This window comes from Callorhinus ursinus, unplaced genomic scaffold, assembly GCF_003265705.2.
Source record: "Callorhinus ursinus isolate GAN/ISIS: 27379988/994484 unplaced genomic scaffold, GSC_fseal_2.0 scaffold13, whole genome shotgun sequence".
Lineage (NCBI taxonomy): Eukaryota > Metazoa > Chordata > Mammalia > Carnivora > Otariidae > Callorhinus > Callorhinus ursinus.
The window spans coordinates 23,148,705-23,168,453 of record NW_027397075.1 but is presented as its reverse complement, the minus strand read 5'-3'; the positions used below and the strand labels follow the sequence as shown (position 1 = coordinate 23,168,453).

The following is a 19,749-nucleotide window of genomic DNA, read 5'->3' as shown; positions in this document are numbered from 1 at the left end:
TATCTTGGATTGGATCCTGGAACACAAAAAGGACAATTTAAAAACGTATAATTCTATTGAAGTCTGGAGTTTGAAATTCAACATTAAGGGAAACCTGAAATTGGGTGAGAGATGTACAGGAAATGCCTTTACTATCTTTGTAACTCTTCCACAAATCCAGAGTTATTCCAAAATAAGTTTATTTAAAAAAAAGATATATTAGAAATCGTATAGGACAAGCTTGAAGCAACATGCACATGTATCATGGATTAAAGCAGGAAGATCACAGAAAATGAAAAAAGTTTGGAAACAGACAAGTCAGGAAGTTACAGTGGAGATTCTTAATGATCAAGACTGGCAGGTGTTTAAGAGGGTTTTGGCAGTTTTGACACATTCCCTTCTGCCGAGTGTCCTAGAGTCTCTGATCAAGTGCACTCAGCCAGAGCAGGGCGAAGGCTAAATAATGAACCAGAGATTTCGGTGAGGCAACAAGTCAGACCAAAGTACTTGAGGAAAATTTAAAAGTTAATGTTCTCCTCTTGACTCATTAAAACTAAGATATATAGAAATGAAAACCAGAACAAAATTCACTGTAAACAACAGCATTACACATTGGAAGAGGTCAGTAAAGTGACCAGGAAACCGCTATTTTCCAGTCTTAGAAAAACGTCAGTGGAGCCTCAACCTGTGGATGGGGTAGAGGGAGCCTTGTCTATTAGCTTCTCTGTCTGACACCTGGTCAGTAGTTTTCATTGACTTCTCGTTGCATTTCACGTCTGTTGCATTTATCTGGCAAGTAGCATATGCCACCACATTCCTTCACTTACCTGTGTAGATCCTGCCTCCTTAAGCACATATTCATTCATTCATTCATTCATTCATTCATTCCACTCTTTCAGTAGTCAAGTCAATAAATACTGGATGTCCATTAAGCACTGGGTTAGGCATTAAGGGTGCACTGTCATGAATAAGACACTGATACTGTCCTCAAACTTTCCATTGAGGGCAAATAATAGACAATACGTAATTTTTTTTTTTAAAGTGTGTTCAGTGCTATAAAACAGACACCTACCCACAATGCCTGCACCCAGGAGGGACACCTAACGAAGACTTAGGTTTAGAGATGACCACATTTAAGTTGAGTTCTTTTTTTTTTTTTAAGATTTATTTATTTATTTGAGAGAGGAGCAGGAAGGGGCAGAAGGAGAGAATCTTCAAGCAGACTCTGAGCTGAGTGCAGGGCCCCATGCAGAGCTTGATCCCACAACCCATGAGATCATGATCCGAGCCAAAACCAAGAGTTGGATGCTTAACCAACTGAGCCAACCAGAAGCCCCTAAATTGAGTTCTGAAGGACTAAACCATAAGCAATCTGAGGTCAAAGGTCCAATCATATGCACTTAAACCTTCCCAAGCCTGGGGCTCAGTTCCTTGCAGAGAGCAAAACTGTAATGTCTGTGAATCATGATCATAATAATATTGATAACATGGATCAAGATAATAAATTGGGCCAAGATACAATGATGAACAGGGCAGAATTCCAACTCTCAAGGAGTTTTTGGAATTTTCCTTGCTCATCCTTGTACCCACTGTGCCAATCACAATTACAGGGACATCCCTGGTATTCAATAAAGGTTTGCTGAATGGATGAGCTTGCTCAGGCCCTTCACATTCAACCAAGCACCAAGTCCCGTGAACTCTTATTTCACAACATTTTTTGCATCTGTCCCTCCTCAATTTTTCTACTTCTACCACATTCTTTTGTTATTTCCCAACTCTACCACTAAGAGAGACTAACACTGGTTTCCCCAATTGCAGGCTCTCATTCCTCAACATGGCAGATTTTCTGAAATGTGGACTTGCTGAATTCAAACATCTTCCCTTTGCTTGCAGAATGAAGCCCAACCCCTTCAGGACCCAGGAAGCCAATTCCAGGGAGCTGATAAGTACGAGTCAGCCACGTGAACACAACAGTGACAGAGGACATCACAGACCAAGGTCCATGGACTAGAGAGAATAGAATAGGAGAAGCACATTCTGAGGACAAATAGCCAGACATAAGCAGGAAACAAGGGGAAGGGCACTATATACATTTTACTTTTTTAAAAAATAAACTATCATGGAAATAATGATATACATAAGATGTGTAAATCTTCAGTGAATAGTTCTTTTTTTAAAAGATTTTATTTATTTATTTGTCAGAGAGAGAGAGACAGAGCACAAGCAGAGGGAGAGGCAGAGGGAGAGGGAGAAGCAGATTCCCCTCTGAGCAAGGAGCCCAATGCGGGACTCGATCCCAGGACCCGGGATCATGACCTGAGCCAAAGGCAGACGCTTAACCAAGTGAGCCACCCAGGTGTCCCCAGTGCAGAGTTCAATAAATGTTACTTTGTAACCATATCCTAATAAAAGAGACAGAACAATATTGGCATCCCAGGAGCCTCCCTGGTTCCTATCTTACCTGCAAAGGTAATCACTATATTTGTCATTTAGCTTTGCCTGTTTTTTTCACATAAACAGAATCAGTCTCCGTCTTCCTTCACTTGTTACTGTGTCTGAAAGAGTCATCCACATTATTGCATATACAGGTATACACTCTTAGCGGAAGTTATAAGAGTTACAGATGTTCCTCATTTTAATCAACACTTGTTATTATCAATCATTTTAATTTCAACCATTCTTGTGGTTGTATAATAATGTATGATTTTAACTGTTTACTTTCTTGAGGACTGATGACATCAAGATCCTTATCATACATTTGATGGCTTGGCTATATTCTTGTGAAGTTCTTGTTTAAATGTCTTGCTCACTTTTGGGGGGCTGTCTGTTGCTATTGATTTGTAGATGCTTTTTATATATTCTGGATACAAACTCTTTGTCAGAGTGTGTGTTGGAAATATATCTTGTTTTGTGATTTGCCTTTTCATTCTCTTAATGGAGTCTTTTACTGTCAAAATTACTTAATTTTACTATAGTCCAGTTTATTAATAACAATAGATTGGGACTATTAAAATTGCTTAAGAATATTTTTCTCTAGTCCAAGTTGATGAAGATTTTTTTATTATATTATTTTCTAGAAGCCCCATTGTTTCAGTTTCTAATTTAGATCTATAACCTACATTAAACTGATTTTTGTGTATGGCATAAAAGAGAAATCAAGATCCATTTTTAATTCTGATGTACAACTGACCCAGAACCATTTTTTAAAAAGCCACCTTTGCTTTTTTTGGCTTTCGGCTCGGGGAGGCAAAGGTGCAACTTTCTTCGGTCGTCCCGAATCTGGGTTCATCCGACACCAGCCACCTCCGCCATGCTGCCTAAGTTCGACCCCAACAAGATCAAAGTCGTGTACCTGAGGTGCACCAGTGGCGAAGTCGGTGCCACGTCTGCCCTGGCCCCAAAGATTGGCCCGCTGGGTCTGTCTCCAAAAAAGGTTGGTGATGACATCACCAAGGCAACTGGTGATTGGAAGGGTCTAAGGATTACAGTGAAACTGACCATTCAGAACAGACAGGCCCAGATTGAAGTGGTACCTTCTGCCTCTGCCCTGATTATCAAAGCCCTCAAGGAACTACCAAGAGACAGAAAGAAGCAGAAAAACATTAAGCACAGTGGAAATATCACTTTTGATGAGATTGTCAATATTGCCCGACAGATGCGACACCGATCTTTAGCCAGAGAACTCTCTGGAACCATTAAAGAAATCCTGGGGACTGCCCAGTCTGTGGGCTGCAATGTAGATGGCCACCACCCTCATGACATCATAGATGACATCAACAGTGGTGCGGTGGAATGCCCAGCTAGTTAACTACAAAGGAAAATGTTTCAATAAAGGATCATTTGACAACCAAAAAAAAAAATAAAAATAAAAAAAATAAGAAGCCATCTTTCTCCAAATGCCCTTCTGTGCCTGCCACTTTTGTCATAAATCAAGTACCTGTCAATAATAAGATATATACACAGGTCTGCTGCCACATTCTCTATTCTGTCAATTGATCTACTTGTTTATCCCTGCACCAATACCACACTGCTTTAATTAATCTAGTTTATAATAAGTTTTTTCTTTAAATTTTTATTGTTTATGTTAATCACCATACATTACATCATTAGTTTTTGATGTAATATAATAAGTTTTGATATATGGAAGCAGTCTTCTAACTTTGTTCTTCTTCATCAAGATTATGTGGGCTATTCTTGGCCATTTGTATTTCCATATAATTTTTAGAATCATTTTCAACACATATGCACACACACAAACTTGTTGGGATTTATTTGGAATTGTATCTGTGCTCTGGCTCAATCTGTGGAGAATTAAAAAGAGGTCTTACCTGTTTCTTTAAGTATCTGGTATTTGTATATTAATGTAAATGGTAAAGACTTTTAGTTTTATGTTGGAATAATTTTTTCTAATTTGATTTTGCATATTGACCTCGTAGGCAGTGGCTGTGCTAAATCCAGGGACATTATTAATTCATTAGTAGCTTTTTTGGATTTTCAAACATACACACTCATGTCATCTGCTAATAATGACAATTTTATCACTTCCTTTTCAATCCTTATTTCTTTTCCTTGCTTTCTTGCATTGGCTATGACCCCCTGTACAATGCCGATATGCGGACATCTCCATCACACTCACAATCTGTGCAAATAATTTTTCAATATTTCACCATTAACTGTGATTTAAGCCTGTATCAGAATAATAAAGTTTCCTTTTATTTCCACTTTGTTGAGATTTTATCACGCTTGGGTATAGAAGTTTATCAAATGCTTTTTCTTCATCGTTGAGATAATCATTTGGCTTTACTCTATCATTCTGGTAATGTGATAAATTACATCATTTGATTTTTAAATTTTATAGCAACTTTGCATTACTGAAATAAATTCAAGTTTGTTATAATACATCATTATTACACGACATTACTTATTTTTAACTGTATTTTATCCTTACCTAAACAAGTCCTTCAATGGCAGTGTTCTTGTGCTACTTTGCATTTTCCTGCATTATTCCTAACACTGTAATCATATTTTAACTGTATTTATAAAGCCATAAACATCTTGAGGGAGGGACTCTGCTCTAGTCTTTGTATATTCTCCACCATTTGGAACACAGTATATGTCATGTAAATGCTTGTTACATGAAAGTCCTCATAATCTCCTAACGAAGTGTCTTTCACATAAAAGGCACCTGCAAGGTGCGCCTCGGTGGCGTAGTCGATTAAGCAAGCTCAGGTCGGGTCATGATCTCAGGGTCATGAGAAAAAGTCCCACGCTGGGCTCCGTGCTGCACCCAGAGTCTGCTTAAGATTCTCTTTCTCTCTTCCTTTGTCCCTCCCCTGCTCCTGCGCCCCTCTCACAAATAAATAAATAAATAAATAAATAAAACCTTTTAAAAAAGGCACCCACAATAAATATCTGTTGCCGAGTCCCACCATCTCCAGGTAACTCCTTCTGGGATTGCTGGATCAGACCTAAGAACTTAAGGGCAAGAGTGCACTCATAGTTCAAGTCAGAGAAAGGGTATAGTCATGAGGCTCACTGTCTGCTTTAGGGAATAAGGAACCCTATGTATCACCCGGCGGCTGGGACATCCAGTCCCATGATACCATATCAGGCAGTTCAACTTGGGCCCACTTCATATGTTAGACAGCAGTGAGATTTTCTGATGTGATTAATTCTACCTAGGAAAGGGGCCATGTTCTTCACTTTTTTTTCCCCATAGGCTCTGCTTAAGGGCTTGATCTGGGAATTTAGAAATTGGGCTCATGTTTCTGTTTGTGAGAAAAATAAAAATGCATTTTTTTGTTTTTTAAAAAAAAACTCTCTCTTAAAAATCACATTTTGTCATTTCAACTGTTCCTGAACATTCATTGATGTATTCTTAACTCTTGCAACACAATCTATGTGGGTGTGAATCTTAGACAATTCAGTAACTTTATGTGTCCCCAGTATACGCTCTCGAAACAACATTCCTGGGCGGATAGCTTAGCAACGAGCCTACCTCTGCCTGATGGTGCCCTCTTTATCAGTCAATTCAGTATAAAAACATAACAAAAGCTCCATCACATTTCTTGATCTTGGGAGCTAAAATAGAAGAACTGAAATCTGTTACCCAGATTTAAACCCAAGACAGACACAGAAGTCTACAAAGAGAGGTAAAAACTTCTAGAGAAATTGGCCAGAAATTGGTAATATGGCTATTATATGGAAGAAGGAAGCAAACAGAAATCTTAGGTCCAATCGTCTTGAGCTTCTTAAGTTGAATATATTACATATGATATGTCATAGCCGATGATTACCTCAAAATAAGTCAATAAGCCACACGCAACAGAGTTCAAAGAATCAAAGCTTCTTCAAAATAAACTGAAATATCAACCCACAGTGAGAGAAGTCCATTAGTGGAATTAATATTTGCTACCTGGATAATGGACACAACATGAGGTCCATTAGAACACACTCCAGAGACATCTAAATTTCTATTCCTTGACCGGTGACAGAACCCTGCCTCAGGCTAGGCTTTGTCTGCTTGATCTAAAATCACAGGAAATAATCCTGGTGAATGTTCTTAAACATTTGCCCGACTAAAATTATCCTTTAACACATAAATTGAACAATAATACATAAAGATAGAAAAGCATATTTTCTGCTTGTTTGTTCATTTGATTTTTCATGGAACACTCTAAAGATTCATTCCCTTAGGTTGAACTGTCTTTGGAACTTTACTGATCTGCTCTGTGCGGTGTAAGACTTTCACAAATTCGTTCTGTGGGACACAAATGGCATTACATAATATAAGCCTAGACCACAGTGACCAAGTCTGCTCCAATCCATTTATTATTTGCTCCTCATGTGAATAATTTATTCCAGGAGGCAAGTGGGCACTGGTCGTTTATTTACTATTCACCGGTAACATAAACTGCATTTAAGCAGGTGCATATTCACGCTTAAAGGAGACAATTTTTTTAAGGGATGCACTCACCTAAATCAAGTAAGATACTAAGGCTCACTACAAGTGTGAACATTAAGGATTCTACCTTTTATTCTTTACAAATTCTCTCCTCTGCTCTCTCTTTCCATTTTAAATAGGCTTTCTGAGCTATCATGCAAATAAACGAAATACTGCTCCACTTAATTCCACCAGCACAGAGCTGGGAAGGGAAAGCAGGGGTTGGGGACGGGGCAAGGAGCTGTTCTTGGCTAGGAGAGCCTGCAGAGAGTGGGAAGAAGAAGCATCAGGCTCAGAATGGCCAGGCAGGGCACAATCAGGGTCCCAGAGAACAGACTAGAAGCCAGGCAGAGGCAGCCTGACAGGCCCGGGATAGTGAGCTGGCTGCTGGCCGAAGGACCTACATACTCTGGGTCCAGGCCTATAATGCAGGTAGGCTGATCTCAAATGTGACACCTGGAAGCTCTCTGGGTGGAGTGTAAGGACTCAGCCAGAGAGCTAGCTAACACCTAAGAAGCAACCACACCTCTAGGTACTGCGCGTTGAACCCGTAATAAAGCCACATAGGGTGCTAGGTGCTTTATGTGTTGTGGTCACCCTAAGAAGCTGGTCATGGGTGTCATCTTCCCCTTTCTTCTGGGTCTTGGTCAGATCCCTCTTCCTCATCTCCTCCAAAGCAAGCCTTGGCCTTGAAACTGTCTTTGGCCAATAAACAGCAGTCAAATGGATGTTTCCCTTCTGGATGGAAACACTGAAAGACTTGACATGATTTACCATCTTCCCTTTAGCTGCCCTTGACAACACGCACCAGGATGGAGCTTCCAGTAGGCCAGGCAACTCACAAGAGAAAATTCCTCTGCTGCTGTAGACTGCATGTTTGTGTTTAAAACAAAAGTCATACATTGAAACCTCATCCCCAGCGGGCTGGCGTTTGCATGTGGGGTCTCTAGGAGGTGATTAGGTCATGAAGCTGGCATCCTCATGAACAGGACACTAGCCTTATTAAAGAGTCTCCAGAGAGCTCCCTCCCCCTTTCTACCCTGAGGGGAACAGCAAAAAGATAGCCTTCTAAGAAACAGGAAGCACCCCTCACTAGCCCCCCTGCATCTGCACATGCTTTGATCTTGGACTTCCTCATCTCTACAACTGAGAAAACCATGTGCGGTGTTTATAAGCCACTCAATCTCCGGTATTCTGTTACAGCAGTCTGAACGGACTGAGAACCTGCCACCCCGCACAGATATGAGACGTGTGAGGTAAAATACTCTTTTGCAGTGTGGAGCCCCCAACGTTATGGGACTGTGCATCACTGCAAAAGACCCACAGACTGTCTCCCTGGATCATCCCAGCAAGCCTGTGATTCCTTTAAGGAGGAATGTGAAGGTACATCCTGTGACTCTGAGTCCTTTGCCTGAGATTACAGAATTAATAAGAGACAGTCTGTCTAACCAGAGCCCCACTCTTAACCACACTTTGACAAGAGCTAATTGAGTAAGCAGGAGGGAAAATAAGGCATCCCTAGCTCCGTAAGTGGCATCAGGAAACTTCTACACACACAACTGGCCTAAAACCAGGCAACTGAGCAGAGTAGCCTCTGCAACTCTCCAACTTTGTACCTGCATCCTGTGAGATAATAGTCAAATCATATTACATGGTGACCCAGCCCCAGGTAGGGCTCACAGAACAGGGCTGGGTCGGGGGTTAAAGGAATGGCCCCCTGCTCCTCTTGCTTTGCTAGACCATAATCCTTCACTTTTACGTTACACCTTAAGTAACAGAGGATCCTACAGAACGTAAGACTTCCACTGTTTACCAAACCTTCCAAACCAAGACTTCCACTGTTTACCTTCCAAAGCCATGGGCGTGATGAGGCAGAATAAGAAGGAAAAGATTCTAAGAACCAAGAGCACTACTCGTAGCTAATAAGAAGACGGTCTATATATGGCCAGCAATTTTACTTTTTCCTGAAATATCCAAGTGGAGTTCAAAGTGCCAAATTCATGGTACAAACCTTTGTAGCTTCTCATCATGACTTAAGAATGCAAGAATTCCCTCACATGCATTTATTTCTTGATGGGCATTCATCTTAAGTACTGACCAACAAATAACAGGAAACAGATTCAAAGATGGGCTGTAAGTATTCCTATCCTTGACCAATTCATGTCACTTTTCACTTGTGCGGCCCAGGGATCAGTCCTGTAGCCTTTAAACCAGAGAAGGAGAGATAAATTATCCCCACTTTTAGCTAAGTGGGTGGAAGTATATTCCTTCACTGTCACTTTACATCGTGTTATTGGCTTTCAGATTGAGCAATGCCTCCAAAGTCTGGACAGAGTCCACACACTGCCACATTTCATTCCAGGGAATTCCGTTATTGCGATGACTGAGTATGTGTGTCATCTGAAGCCATAACTTATTTATGCCCTTAATACTAGATTGGCTTTTTAAAAAAATCAGCAAAAGAACATAGGCTGTTTTCATGCATATGATCTCCAGCACAGTTATTCCTTCATTTTTTAACCTAATAAAAAATGGTGGTCATCCATTTGATTAGACGGATCAAAGGGATTTTTTTAAACTACCCTATATACCCTATATTAGCTTTGAATTTCATATGACACTCATCACTCATCCTAATTTCTGTGGTGCCACATATGTTCAGCATGTTGTCTATAATAGACATCACATTTTCATGCTTTGCGTGGCAAAAATACACTAGGTTACATGTGTTATGGGTTTTTAAATTTCAAATATCTAAACAGAAATTCACATCAAACTACCTGAAACATAGTGTACCCCAACATCTGATATCTATTATAAATACCCCCAGCTTGAATTCAAATAAAATTTATATTTTTATGCTCATTTAATTTTTTCCTTGTACTTTCATAAATACTATTTTTCACTTAAAACATAGATGCTTCAAAGGAGCAAGAGAAAATCACAAAAAAATTTCACTGGAAGCAAAGCCCCCTTTCTAAGTGAAAGCAGATATAGAGAAACCATCAGAAACAGCATACCTGTCTCATGGAATGTATTTCAGAGAGCAAACAAAAATGCTGTGTTGATTTAAATAACAAATGAGGTGACTTTTTTTTTTCAATGCAATGCTGTCTTTTGGAGCATCTGAGTGAAAAAGAAAGCATAGGTTCTCACATGCTTTTAAACAAGCAGATTTTCCTTTCCTCAGGAGAGGCTGAGCATCCTACACTCATCCAGAAAGGTGAAGCTGCCATGGGCCACCCTAGTATGCCTTGAAACTCAGTGGAAACATAGTGAGGACCTGCTGAAGTAAAAAGCTGTGCAGTGTCCAAGACTCAAGGAGACCTAGAAAAGGATACACTACTGGTTTCCACTAAGAGAAGAAAGGCAATAGCAGCTAAAAGCACAAGATGCAAATGAACACACATTCAGGGAAATTGAAACGGAGATTATTCTCTCACTGCTCTAAGACTGGACCACTCGTCCTGGTACTAACATCAGATTCCAACAGCAAGAGCCAAATTCCATGAAGGTGCTCTCTGTCCCCCTTTAAACTAATAACCACCAGTCCCTATGCTATTTCTGGGGCTTGCATTTTTAAGTGGATTCTGCTGCCTTTCAAACAACTTGTCATCCTAAAAATCAGTTACTTCCATGGTCTTAAGGATCTGAGACATCCTTATGATACTAGGAAATGGTTCTCTACACCCAAGACAGCCTGTTCCCCAACTCGAAGCTTTAAAGTTGAGCTTTCAAGGGACTTAATCGGGCCCTCAGAGAAAAGTCACAGACCTTCCTTTCAGATTGTGGGAGAAATACTCCTTTGCACGCTTCCTCCTGGGAAGCTTGTTGTTGCTGCAAAACCCAGGGGAGGAGGAGAAGCGCTTGGGGGGCGGGGGCAGATGGGAGTGGGGTCGGTGCGGCGTAGGAGATGTGTGAGTTACCGAAGTTCTCCTTATCTTTCTGTCATATTGGAGATGTGACCCAAATACAAGGAAACCGCCACATTCCATTAACAGACTCAATTTGGATTATGCAGCTCCGCGGGAAGAAATAGCATCCTCTCCCGAGCCAGTTGTACTGCACTCTTGAGATAATTCTCTTAGTTTCATTTTAACATCTGGTTTAAGGAGATTTTGACGGGTCAGAGTGGAAACTGTGGATCCCTTCAACGTCTCTTTAGAGGGACTTCTCCCTTCCAGAATGGCGAGCCCCAAGGGCTCAGCTCCGGTGCCTGGAACGCTTCCCGCGAAGCGCGCACTCTGGGGAGCCGAGGTCCCGGCTCGCCGGCTCCCCGCCTCCCCCTCGCCGAGTGACGGTTCCCGGGGAGCAGGCCGGTCCGCTCGCTCTTTCGCCTCTCTCCTCGCAACGCGCACAGCCCTCCCTAGTTGGGCTCAAGTAGAGGAGCGCCAACTGCCCATCCCAGAGGACAGGCTGCAGAAAACTCTCCCCGCTCGTGCGCGGACCCAGGCCCGGTAGCCGGCGGCGGCAGCCTCGCGGATTCGCTAATGGGTCGTTTCTGGACGAAGTAACACAGCCCCAAAGACCGTCTAGACCCTCTAGAGCCCACCACCGTGCGACGCCGCGATCCTCGGAGCCCCGCTGTGGCAGTTCCCCTTCTCGCTCACCCCGCAGAGGCGCCCCAAGAACGCGGTGCCAATGAACCCTGAGAGAAGCCCGTGGGGGAGGTCGAGGCGCGCGGGGGGCCAGGCAGTGCCGGGAAAGGCACCTCCCCTCCCCTCTCCTCCCCGCAGCCCGGTCCTTCCCGTAAAGAAAGTGCAGGAACAGAGGCCCCGGGTGGGAGGGAGGACGCGGGCCGCCCTCGTCCCCGAGTCGGGCCACCTGCCGGGTCCCCCGCGCCCGGCCCCGCCGCCCCGCGCGCGCTCCGGCCACCTCCCGGGCAGGTGCCGGGCCGAGGCCCCGGGGAGCGCGCGGCTCTTACGTGCTCCAGCTTGTCTTTCCTCCGGAGCCAGACGCTGGCGCTGTAGTCCTGCTGCTTGACGCTGCTGTAGAAGTTCGCGCCCACTCGAGTCAGGCTCGGCGAGGGCTCCTTGGGGCGGCTTTTGAGCCTCATCTGCTCGAAGCCCTCGTGGGGGGAGGCCGAGAGCCACTCGTGCTGCCGGATCTCCATCCTGACATGACCAGGCGACGGCCGGCGCGCAGCGGGCTGGAGGGCGCGCGGGAGGCCGGGCCGGGGCTGGAGGAGGAGCGAGCGGGTGCGGGGGGCGCGGGGAGCCGAGCGCGCGGCCGGGCGGGAGCAGCGCGGCGGGCGGAGGGAGGGCGAGGTGAGGGGGGTGGGGGAGGTGGGAGAAAGGGGCGGGGGCGAGAGGGACGCAGGGAGGGAGGCAAAGAGGGAGGAGAGCCGGCTCTGGGGAGGCCCGCGTGCCCGGGGCGCGCCGCGATGACCGCGACGCCCCCGCCAGCTGCGGTCCGAGCGGGCGCCCCGCACGCCGGCTTCTTGCGGCAGCGGCTGGGACTGGGCCGGCCCGGGGCGGCGGTGGCGGCGGCGGCGGCGGCGCGGGTGGGGTGCGGGTGGGAGGGGCCGCGGCCCGCAGCCAGCCCGAGCCCGCAGGTTGGTGCAGTGAGGAGCCGCACCGCCCGCCACGGGGCCGAGGGCTGCAAGCCCGCCGCCGCCCCTCCCGCCGCGCCGGCCCCTCCTCGCGGGGCGGCTGCACCTCTCCGGCTAGCGTCTGTACTGGAAAGCGAGCAGCCGCTGGAGGGGGAGCGCGGTCTCCGCGCCTCCTCCCTCCCGCTGGCCCGGCGCGCGGCTGGATCCCCGGGGAGACTCTCTACACCACCTCTGCCCTTCCCCCACTCGCCCCCAGCTGGCCCGGCTCAGCGGACCCCGCCTGGCCCCGGCTTCATGGCCCCTTGTTCTGAAAGTTCTGTAACTTCCCATCTCGGGAGCCCATTTGTCCCACCGCGGGGGCGCAGAGCATAGGGCGCTTGGCAACCCCCCACCCGAAAATGGCCACAAGGACAAGTGTTTTCTGGAACCGTGCACACTACTTTCATCTGAGGGCGTAGTGCTGCCAATCCTCCCGAGGGCAGCGGCTGGGCGGACTGGTTTGCTGGACCCGCTGCTCCCCGGCCCTGGGTGCATTTGGAACCCGGCTGCCAGCGGCGCCCCTTCACCGGACCCAGGGCCTCTCGGCAAAAGCCCTGCCTCTACTGTGCGTTCGCGAGGTGCGTGTGGCCCGGGAGCTCTGCAGTTGTTTCTCTACGCTGTCCCTCGACCCCAAGGCCAGGTTTTACTACCCGGAGGGTTTTTGCTGCTTTCCCTCCCGGGCCCAGTCTTAAAACAGCCCGGCGTGATAATTTTCTGGAAATAGGGCGGCATGTTAATAGTTAAATCTTAAATCTCTTTATCTTTTGCTGTCTTTGCATTCAGCATCTCAGAACGTTTTTTGGTTTTACCGAAAAGCTCGATAACAATTTGTGTCAAGAATTTCTCAGGTCCATTTAAAAGCTTGAGAAGTGTGTGAAAGCGGCAGAAATATCTGGGAGATTTTAAAGGGGGGCACAGAGGGTAAACTGACCTCTCTTCAGCTCTCGGCTGACCTGTTCCCCAAACGTCCAGTTTGGATGATAGTTTCAAAGAAAGTCCGGGTTGGAATGCGATGGTTTTGTGAGGGCAATGATTGTCTCATATCTTCAGAGTCTATTTTTTTTTCAGAGTTTCTATTTAAATAAATGGTATTGCAATAATGGAAATTGAAATAAAATCCTATAGCAGTCAATTTGGGGACCAAGTAACTAAAAAGTAACACACACACACACAAAGTTTCTGGTTATTCTAGATTAGTTTTTTTAGGGGCTGAGTCATATGGGTACTATGTACTCTCGATAGATGGGTTTTCTCTAAATCTCGCACTTACTCTGCAAGATGAAAGTTATTAAGCCCATTTTACAGGTGAGGGAACTGAGACTCAAACAGAAGTGACACATCAAAGCAAAAATTGGAACCAAATTAAAAGGCTTCCAACACTGTACCTTCCATTGTCTTGTTTCTCATTTTTTGCTATGACAATTTAAACTTCACTGTTTTTGCTTCTTTTTAAAGTATAAACACACGATTGACATGACTACCAACACTTACATATCTTTTATAATACTGGTGCTAGAAAAACTTGACTGCCCTTCTGCCAAGGGTATGTCTGATTTTTGCTCTATCAGAGCATCCTGAAGGTCATGTGATATATGCAAACCTTGGCAAGTGACAGATCTCCAATTCAGAGTAATAATGAAGCGTTCCACTGTAGTAGAATTTAAACAGATAGTTTCCACGTCAAGTCAGGTTTTCATGCGAATAGATTTTTTTAACTATACTTTTATAGGGAAAACACTATAGGAGCTGAAACCATTGTTTTAAAGGCATGTACTGGTAGCATACATGTTACAGGCCAACTACTAAATTAAGTCTTATAATCAATTCATAGATGATGTTTGTTAGGATCCAAAATATCAAGCAAAGCCTACATTTTTACTGCTTCATACTTAACCTACTTAGCGTGTAGTGTCAGACATTAAAACAGACTCAATACGTTCAAATCAACCTGAATGAAATTATATTCACAATTTTATTTCAGCCTTAGATATTTGTTCAGGTTCATTGTTTATGACGGTAATACAGGACTTGTTCATTGACCTTCAAAAGAATATTTTATATGAAACAGCTCAGGTCAAACTGTTGTAGGGAGCACAAATAATATTTCTGAAGATGGTCAACTGCATTATGTGAATCTTGCCCCTCAAATATTATCAAAATGTGTAAGTATCATTGAATTTACAAATTAATTCCCATGGCACTTTTCCCTGTCCATGTTCATAGCCCTTACATGGTCTGAATGCAGCACAGGTGCTATACATTATCCATCCTCCTAGTTAGCTTCTTGTGGAACTGGGGCCATCCTTCACTGTGCTAACGCTTTACAACATATTTGTGTTTCTTTGTTTTTAAGCACACTGGACTTAACATTAAAAGACCCAGGTTTTAGTACCAGCTCCTTTAATCTCTAAATTGTGACTTTCTGGGTTTTCATTTGATATCAATAGCCTTCAGGTTCATCTAATAAATGGAGAATAATCATTGCTACCTCAAATGATTGCTACAGGGATGAGCTGATATAATACATGAGAAAACATTGTATGAACTATACAGGGCTATGTTATTATTCTTAGAACATTCAGGCACAGGAATGTTCTTTACGTTCTTCTAATGATAAATTATGTTCACTGGCAGTGTATCACTTAATCTTGATTGCTTGTAATTAATCATAGAAACTGCACTCAGCCATGAAATTGCATCTCATTAATGTTTATATTTATTCTAGAAATACTTTCCCTACATTGCTACTGGTATTTTACACAATACTTTCAAACTATATACAAATTTCAGGTAAGAGCACCTGGGTGGTTCAGACAGTTACGCATCTGCCTTCGGCTCAGGTAATGATCCCAGGGTCCTGGGATCGAGTCCCACGTGTCGGGCTCCCTGCTCAGCCGGGAGCCTGCTTCTCCCTCTGCCTGCCGTTCTACCTGCTTGTGTGCTTGCTCTCTCTCTCAAATAAATAAATAAAATCTTAAAAAAAATTCACGTAAAACATATACGAGCCATCAACATCTATTCATTTCAAACTGAAACTCAAAGGATGCCATTGACCAAGAATTGTTAACATTGTCTGAATAAGGCATTTTGCAGGGGTGTAAAACCTAAGGCCAGAGTAGGCTGAAAGCATCCAGAAGTCACAGGGAGTATTTTTTTAAGCCTTTCATAACAATAATAAGACCTTACATTTCCATGATATTTACATTTATGGCATGTTTTCATATCCTTCAGCACATTTACTTCATGCAAAAATTATCTGAAAGTAGTCTTGGTATTTGCTACCATCTCCATTTTTTGAAAGGAAGAGACTGAAGCTCATGGAGGTTGGGCTCAAGACCCGCCCAAATCTATGTGTCTAATAAGCCATAGAATCTGGTCTAGAAGCCATTGACCCTAAATAAAGGATTTTCTTTTCACCACGTCACATCAAAAAATCTCAAATGGATGCTTCTCAGTACTTACATGTTTTATTTTTCATGTGTTTACTTTGACTAAGTAGTATCAGGCTTTCTTAAAGGTTTAATTACTGAAGAATAAAACATTTCAATAATTAGACCTTCCTTGGCAGTGTGCTTTGGGTCCTCCCTAAATGACCCTCACTCTATGCAAGACCATATGAAAACACTGACCCCCAAAATTATTCTATTCTTTGCTGTCAAGAAGTAGATCCAGCAGCTTAAGACAGTGTTACTTTTTTATAACATTTTACTTTTACAGATGTTTGAGGTTCACTGCAAAATTGAGAGGAAAACACAAGAGACTCCCTGTGTAGCTCCTGCCCCCACACATGCATCGCTTCCCTCATTATTAACATCACACATCCGAGGCGTACACTTGTTATAATTGATGACCTACACAGACACATCAAAATCACCCAAATTCCATAGTTTCCATTAGGGTTCACTCTTGGTGGTGTACATTCTGTGGGTTTGGACAGATGTATAATGATATTTATGCATCATTATAGTATCATACGGAGTATTTCCACTGCCTGAAATACCCCCCATGCCCATTCATTCTCCTCTCACCCTATCCGCCTCCACATCCTTAGCCACCACTGATCTGTCTCCATAGTTCTGCCTTTCCAGAATGTTATGTAATGGAAATCATGTAGTATGTTGACTGTTCAGGTTGTATTCCTTTACTTAGTAATATACACTTAAGATTCCTTCCCGTCTTCTCTTGGCTTGATACCTCATTTCTTTTTAGTACTGGGTAATATTTCATTGGGTAGACCACAGTTCATTTATTTCTTCTCCTACTGAAGGGCATCTTGGCTGCTTCCAAGTTTAGGCAATTATGAATAATGTTGTTATAAACATCCATGTGCAGATTTTTGTGTGGACATAAGTTTTCAACCCCTTTGGGTAAATACCAAGGAGCACTAGACAGCGTTACTTTTTATAAGCACATATGTTAATTATAAGATTATTTCCATAGAAAATCTGAATAAAGCAAATCCCTTAGAACCAAATTAAAGTAGTCTTAGATTTAAAATGTTTCCTGAAAGGAGGTACAAACATGCATATAGTATATTACTTCCCAACAAGGGTCTTTTACGCCATAGTATTTTCTTTAGCCACGTAGTTACTATTGTTTTGTTATAAAATGACAATGAGAATTTTTAATGTTATCTCAAGTTATTAACAAAGTGGATGTATCTACATTCAAACCTAATTTAGATTAAATTCTCATTTTTTTTTTTTTTTGAGTATCTGCTGTGTGCCAGTCACTGTGGTGGTCCATCATGATAGGGATTATGTATATCATTTGTTTCTCACAAAAACCCCTGCAAAGTAAGCATAACCATCCCATATTACAGATTAGGAAACAAAGACCCAGGAAGACTAACTTGCCCAAGAGACATAGTTAACAAGAGGCAAGGTCATGGCTGAAGCTCAAAGTGGTTTCGCTGACCCTCAGTACCTTTTCGCAGCACAAACCTGCCTGGCCTTGCCTGGGCTCCATGAATCTCCACTGGGCTGTGAGCCCCACAGTGAGCAGGAAAGCTGGTGAGTAGTGGGAGAGGTGGGAGAGCCCCCAGGATGAGACCCTAGTAGAGTGAGTTTCTGCTATGACCTAGAGGCTGCCATTTTGTTCCCACAAGGAGAACCAAATCCCATGGCACTGGGATATTTCTAAGAGTTAGAAACCTTGTTTCCAGTGCCAGCTCTGTTGATAACCAGCCAACAGTGGGGACTTAATCAGACTGCTTTGCCTAATTGGATCTGTCAAGTTGCTATGGTTTAGTTACAAAGTTGGGCTTTGCAGGGAGCATTGGACCGATCCATCACATCAATACATCTGATTGGCTCTGTCCCGGAGAATTAGCCAATGTCTTTCCTGAGGAAAAAAAATAAAATAAAGAGAGTAGTTGAAATGATTAACTGGACACTTTGTACAACTAAAAGCTTCAAATAGGAAAAAAAAAATCTGAATTCTCTTAACTCACAGTGTGGATGGATTAAATCAATCAGACAATTGCTTAAGTTGTCATTTCATTTGGCCTTCATGCCCTCAGTCTTCAGACTGTGAATTAATGCTTCAAAATCACCCTGGTAGTCTAAATTCCACCATGATGACCTGGGACAATCTATGTGTGTCGTGGTATTCTTTATAAAGTACATCCAACTCAACTGTAAAAAAGGATGTATCTAATGATAATGTAAGCTACACCATAATTCTTACTCATCCCTAGATTCATAAAACTGAAATCTAACCTTAAATTAAGGGATGTGAGAATGATGTGTATTTACTGCATTTGGGCACCCATAAAGGATAGACTCTGTGTGGTTTCCTATATTTTTATACGACCTTGGTAGTGGTCATGGTTTTCTCTTACTTTTTGTTCATTTTAGGAACCAATGTTGTTATGAGACCAACAATATTGAATTAGTAAATATCATAAAACTATTTAGATACCTCTGACATTTTCCATTTGTTCACTGGTGCTAAGAAGGAATTTGCTGACTCTATAGATCTTGTATTCCTGACAATCAGAATAATATTTGTTGTAAATCACTTAAACAAATATAAGCCAACATGTACCATCTCAGGGCTTGCCCACGTTCCTGTTGTTAGCTTATGTGCATTACACAGTATCTTTTGAAGGTAGGGCATACCATAGTCAGTTCCTAACAATAAAATTCAGAAAGCTCAGAGCTAATTTTTATGCTCAGTTGCTAGAGCTTTCACTGGTGTTAGGTTTTCTAGGCCAATGATGTCCTTCTCCCTTCCGATTATGTGGTTCTAGTTTTTTGCCCTTGTCTTAATGATGTTATTTTTCTCGTCTTTGTTTTCTACTAATGGCTTTTTTCAGTGTAGGCAGAATATAAATAATAGATGCAGAATTAGTTAATCTGTCATAAACTAAGATCGCCTGTCAGCATGTCAACCTGATGGATTGGTTTCAAGTTATAAAAACTATTAAACTGATCTACAAGGACGGATGGGGGCACATTAAATATCTCCCATTTCCCTCTTTTAACATTTCTACTCTGAGTATGCTCAAGACCCTGTTCTTTCCAAAAGCACTGATTTTAGCAGTTGGTGCGTGCTTGGCCATGGCGACACAAGACAAATAAAGCAAAACAAGATTTAAAATGATTTCAGCTTGATCTGGCTGGAGAAGCAGACTGGCGGGTGCTGTGCTATAGCTACAGGTGGGGGGGCGGGGTGGAGGGTGAGCTGGGGGGAGGGGCGGAGGAAGGTACCAGAGAAAATGGCCCAGATGCAGATAAGATTCTCAACAGAAAATAGGGTTACACACTTAGATGAAATTAGCAGAGAGACAGTTTGACTTTGCTAAATTGAACTCAGAGTTTCAACTTCACAAACTCGTATCAAGTTTCTAGTGCATACTCACAATTTGATAAGCACGTGGGGCTTCAAGATTCTGAGAAATCATAAACCTTCTTATAAATGAACTTGCGATCTGAAAAAGTAGACAAACTCTAATGAAACCACAAATACCATAAGATTCTGATCAAACGTCAAGAAAATAAATGCTGAAAAAGTAGTTCCTAAATGAGGCAGCATTTTATAAAAATGAAAAGGAAAAATTGGAAAAATACACATTACCAGCATTTGGGGACCAGAGCCTGGTTCGGGAAGGCAGGTCTAAGCGGTTGGAAAAAGCCAGTAGGTTGTAGGCAGGAAGCTGGTTCTTAGAGTTGTTTAACAGAGTTAAAGATAAAATATAAGAGAGATACTAATTTATTTGATGTAGCTAAGGTAT

General features: G+C 42.9%; 2 protein-coding genes across 2 annotated transcripts in view; one reads left to right on the top strand and one right to left on the bottom strand.

Moving 5' to 3' along the window:
- PLD5 (phospholipase D family member 5) overlaps positions 1-12,035 on the bottom strand; it is a 405,908-nt gene extending 393,873 nt beyond the window's left edge. The window contains exon 1 of the mRNA XM_025878059.2: positions 11,847-12,035. Within this exon, the coding sequence (XP_025733844.1) occupies positions 11,847-12,035 (189 nt within the window). The remainder of the gene's footprint in view (positions 1-11,846) is intronic.
- Positions 3,290-3,833, top strand: LOC112828852 (large ribosomal subunit protein uL11-like). The gene has a single exon (XM_073899407.1). The coding sequence runs from the start codon at positions 3,290-3,292 to the stop codon at positions 3,785-3,787; it is 498 nt and encodes a 165-aa protein (XP_073755508.1). The 3' UTR covers positions 3,788-3,833.
- Positions 12,036-19,749: the final 7,714 nt, after the last annotated feature.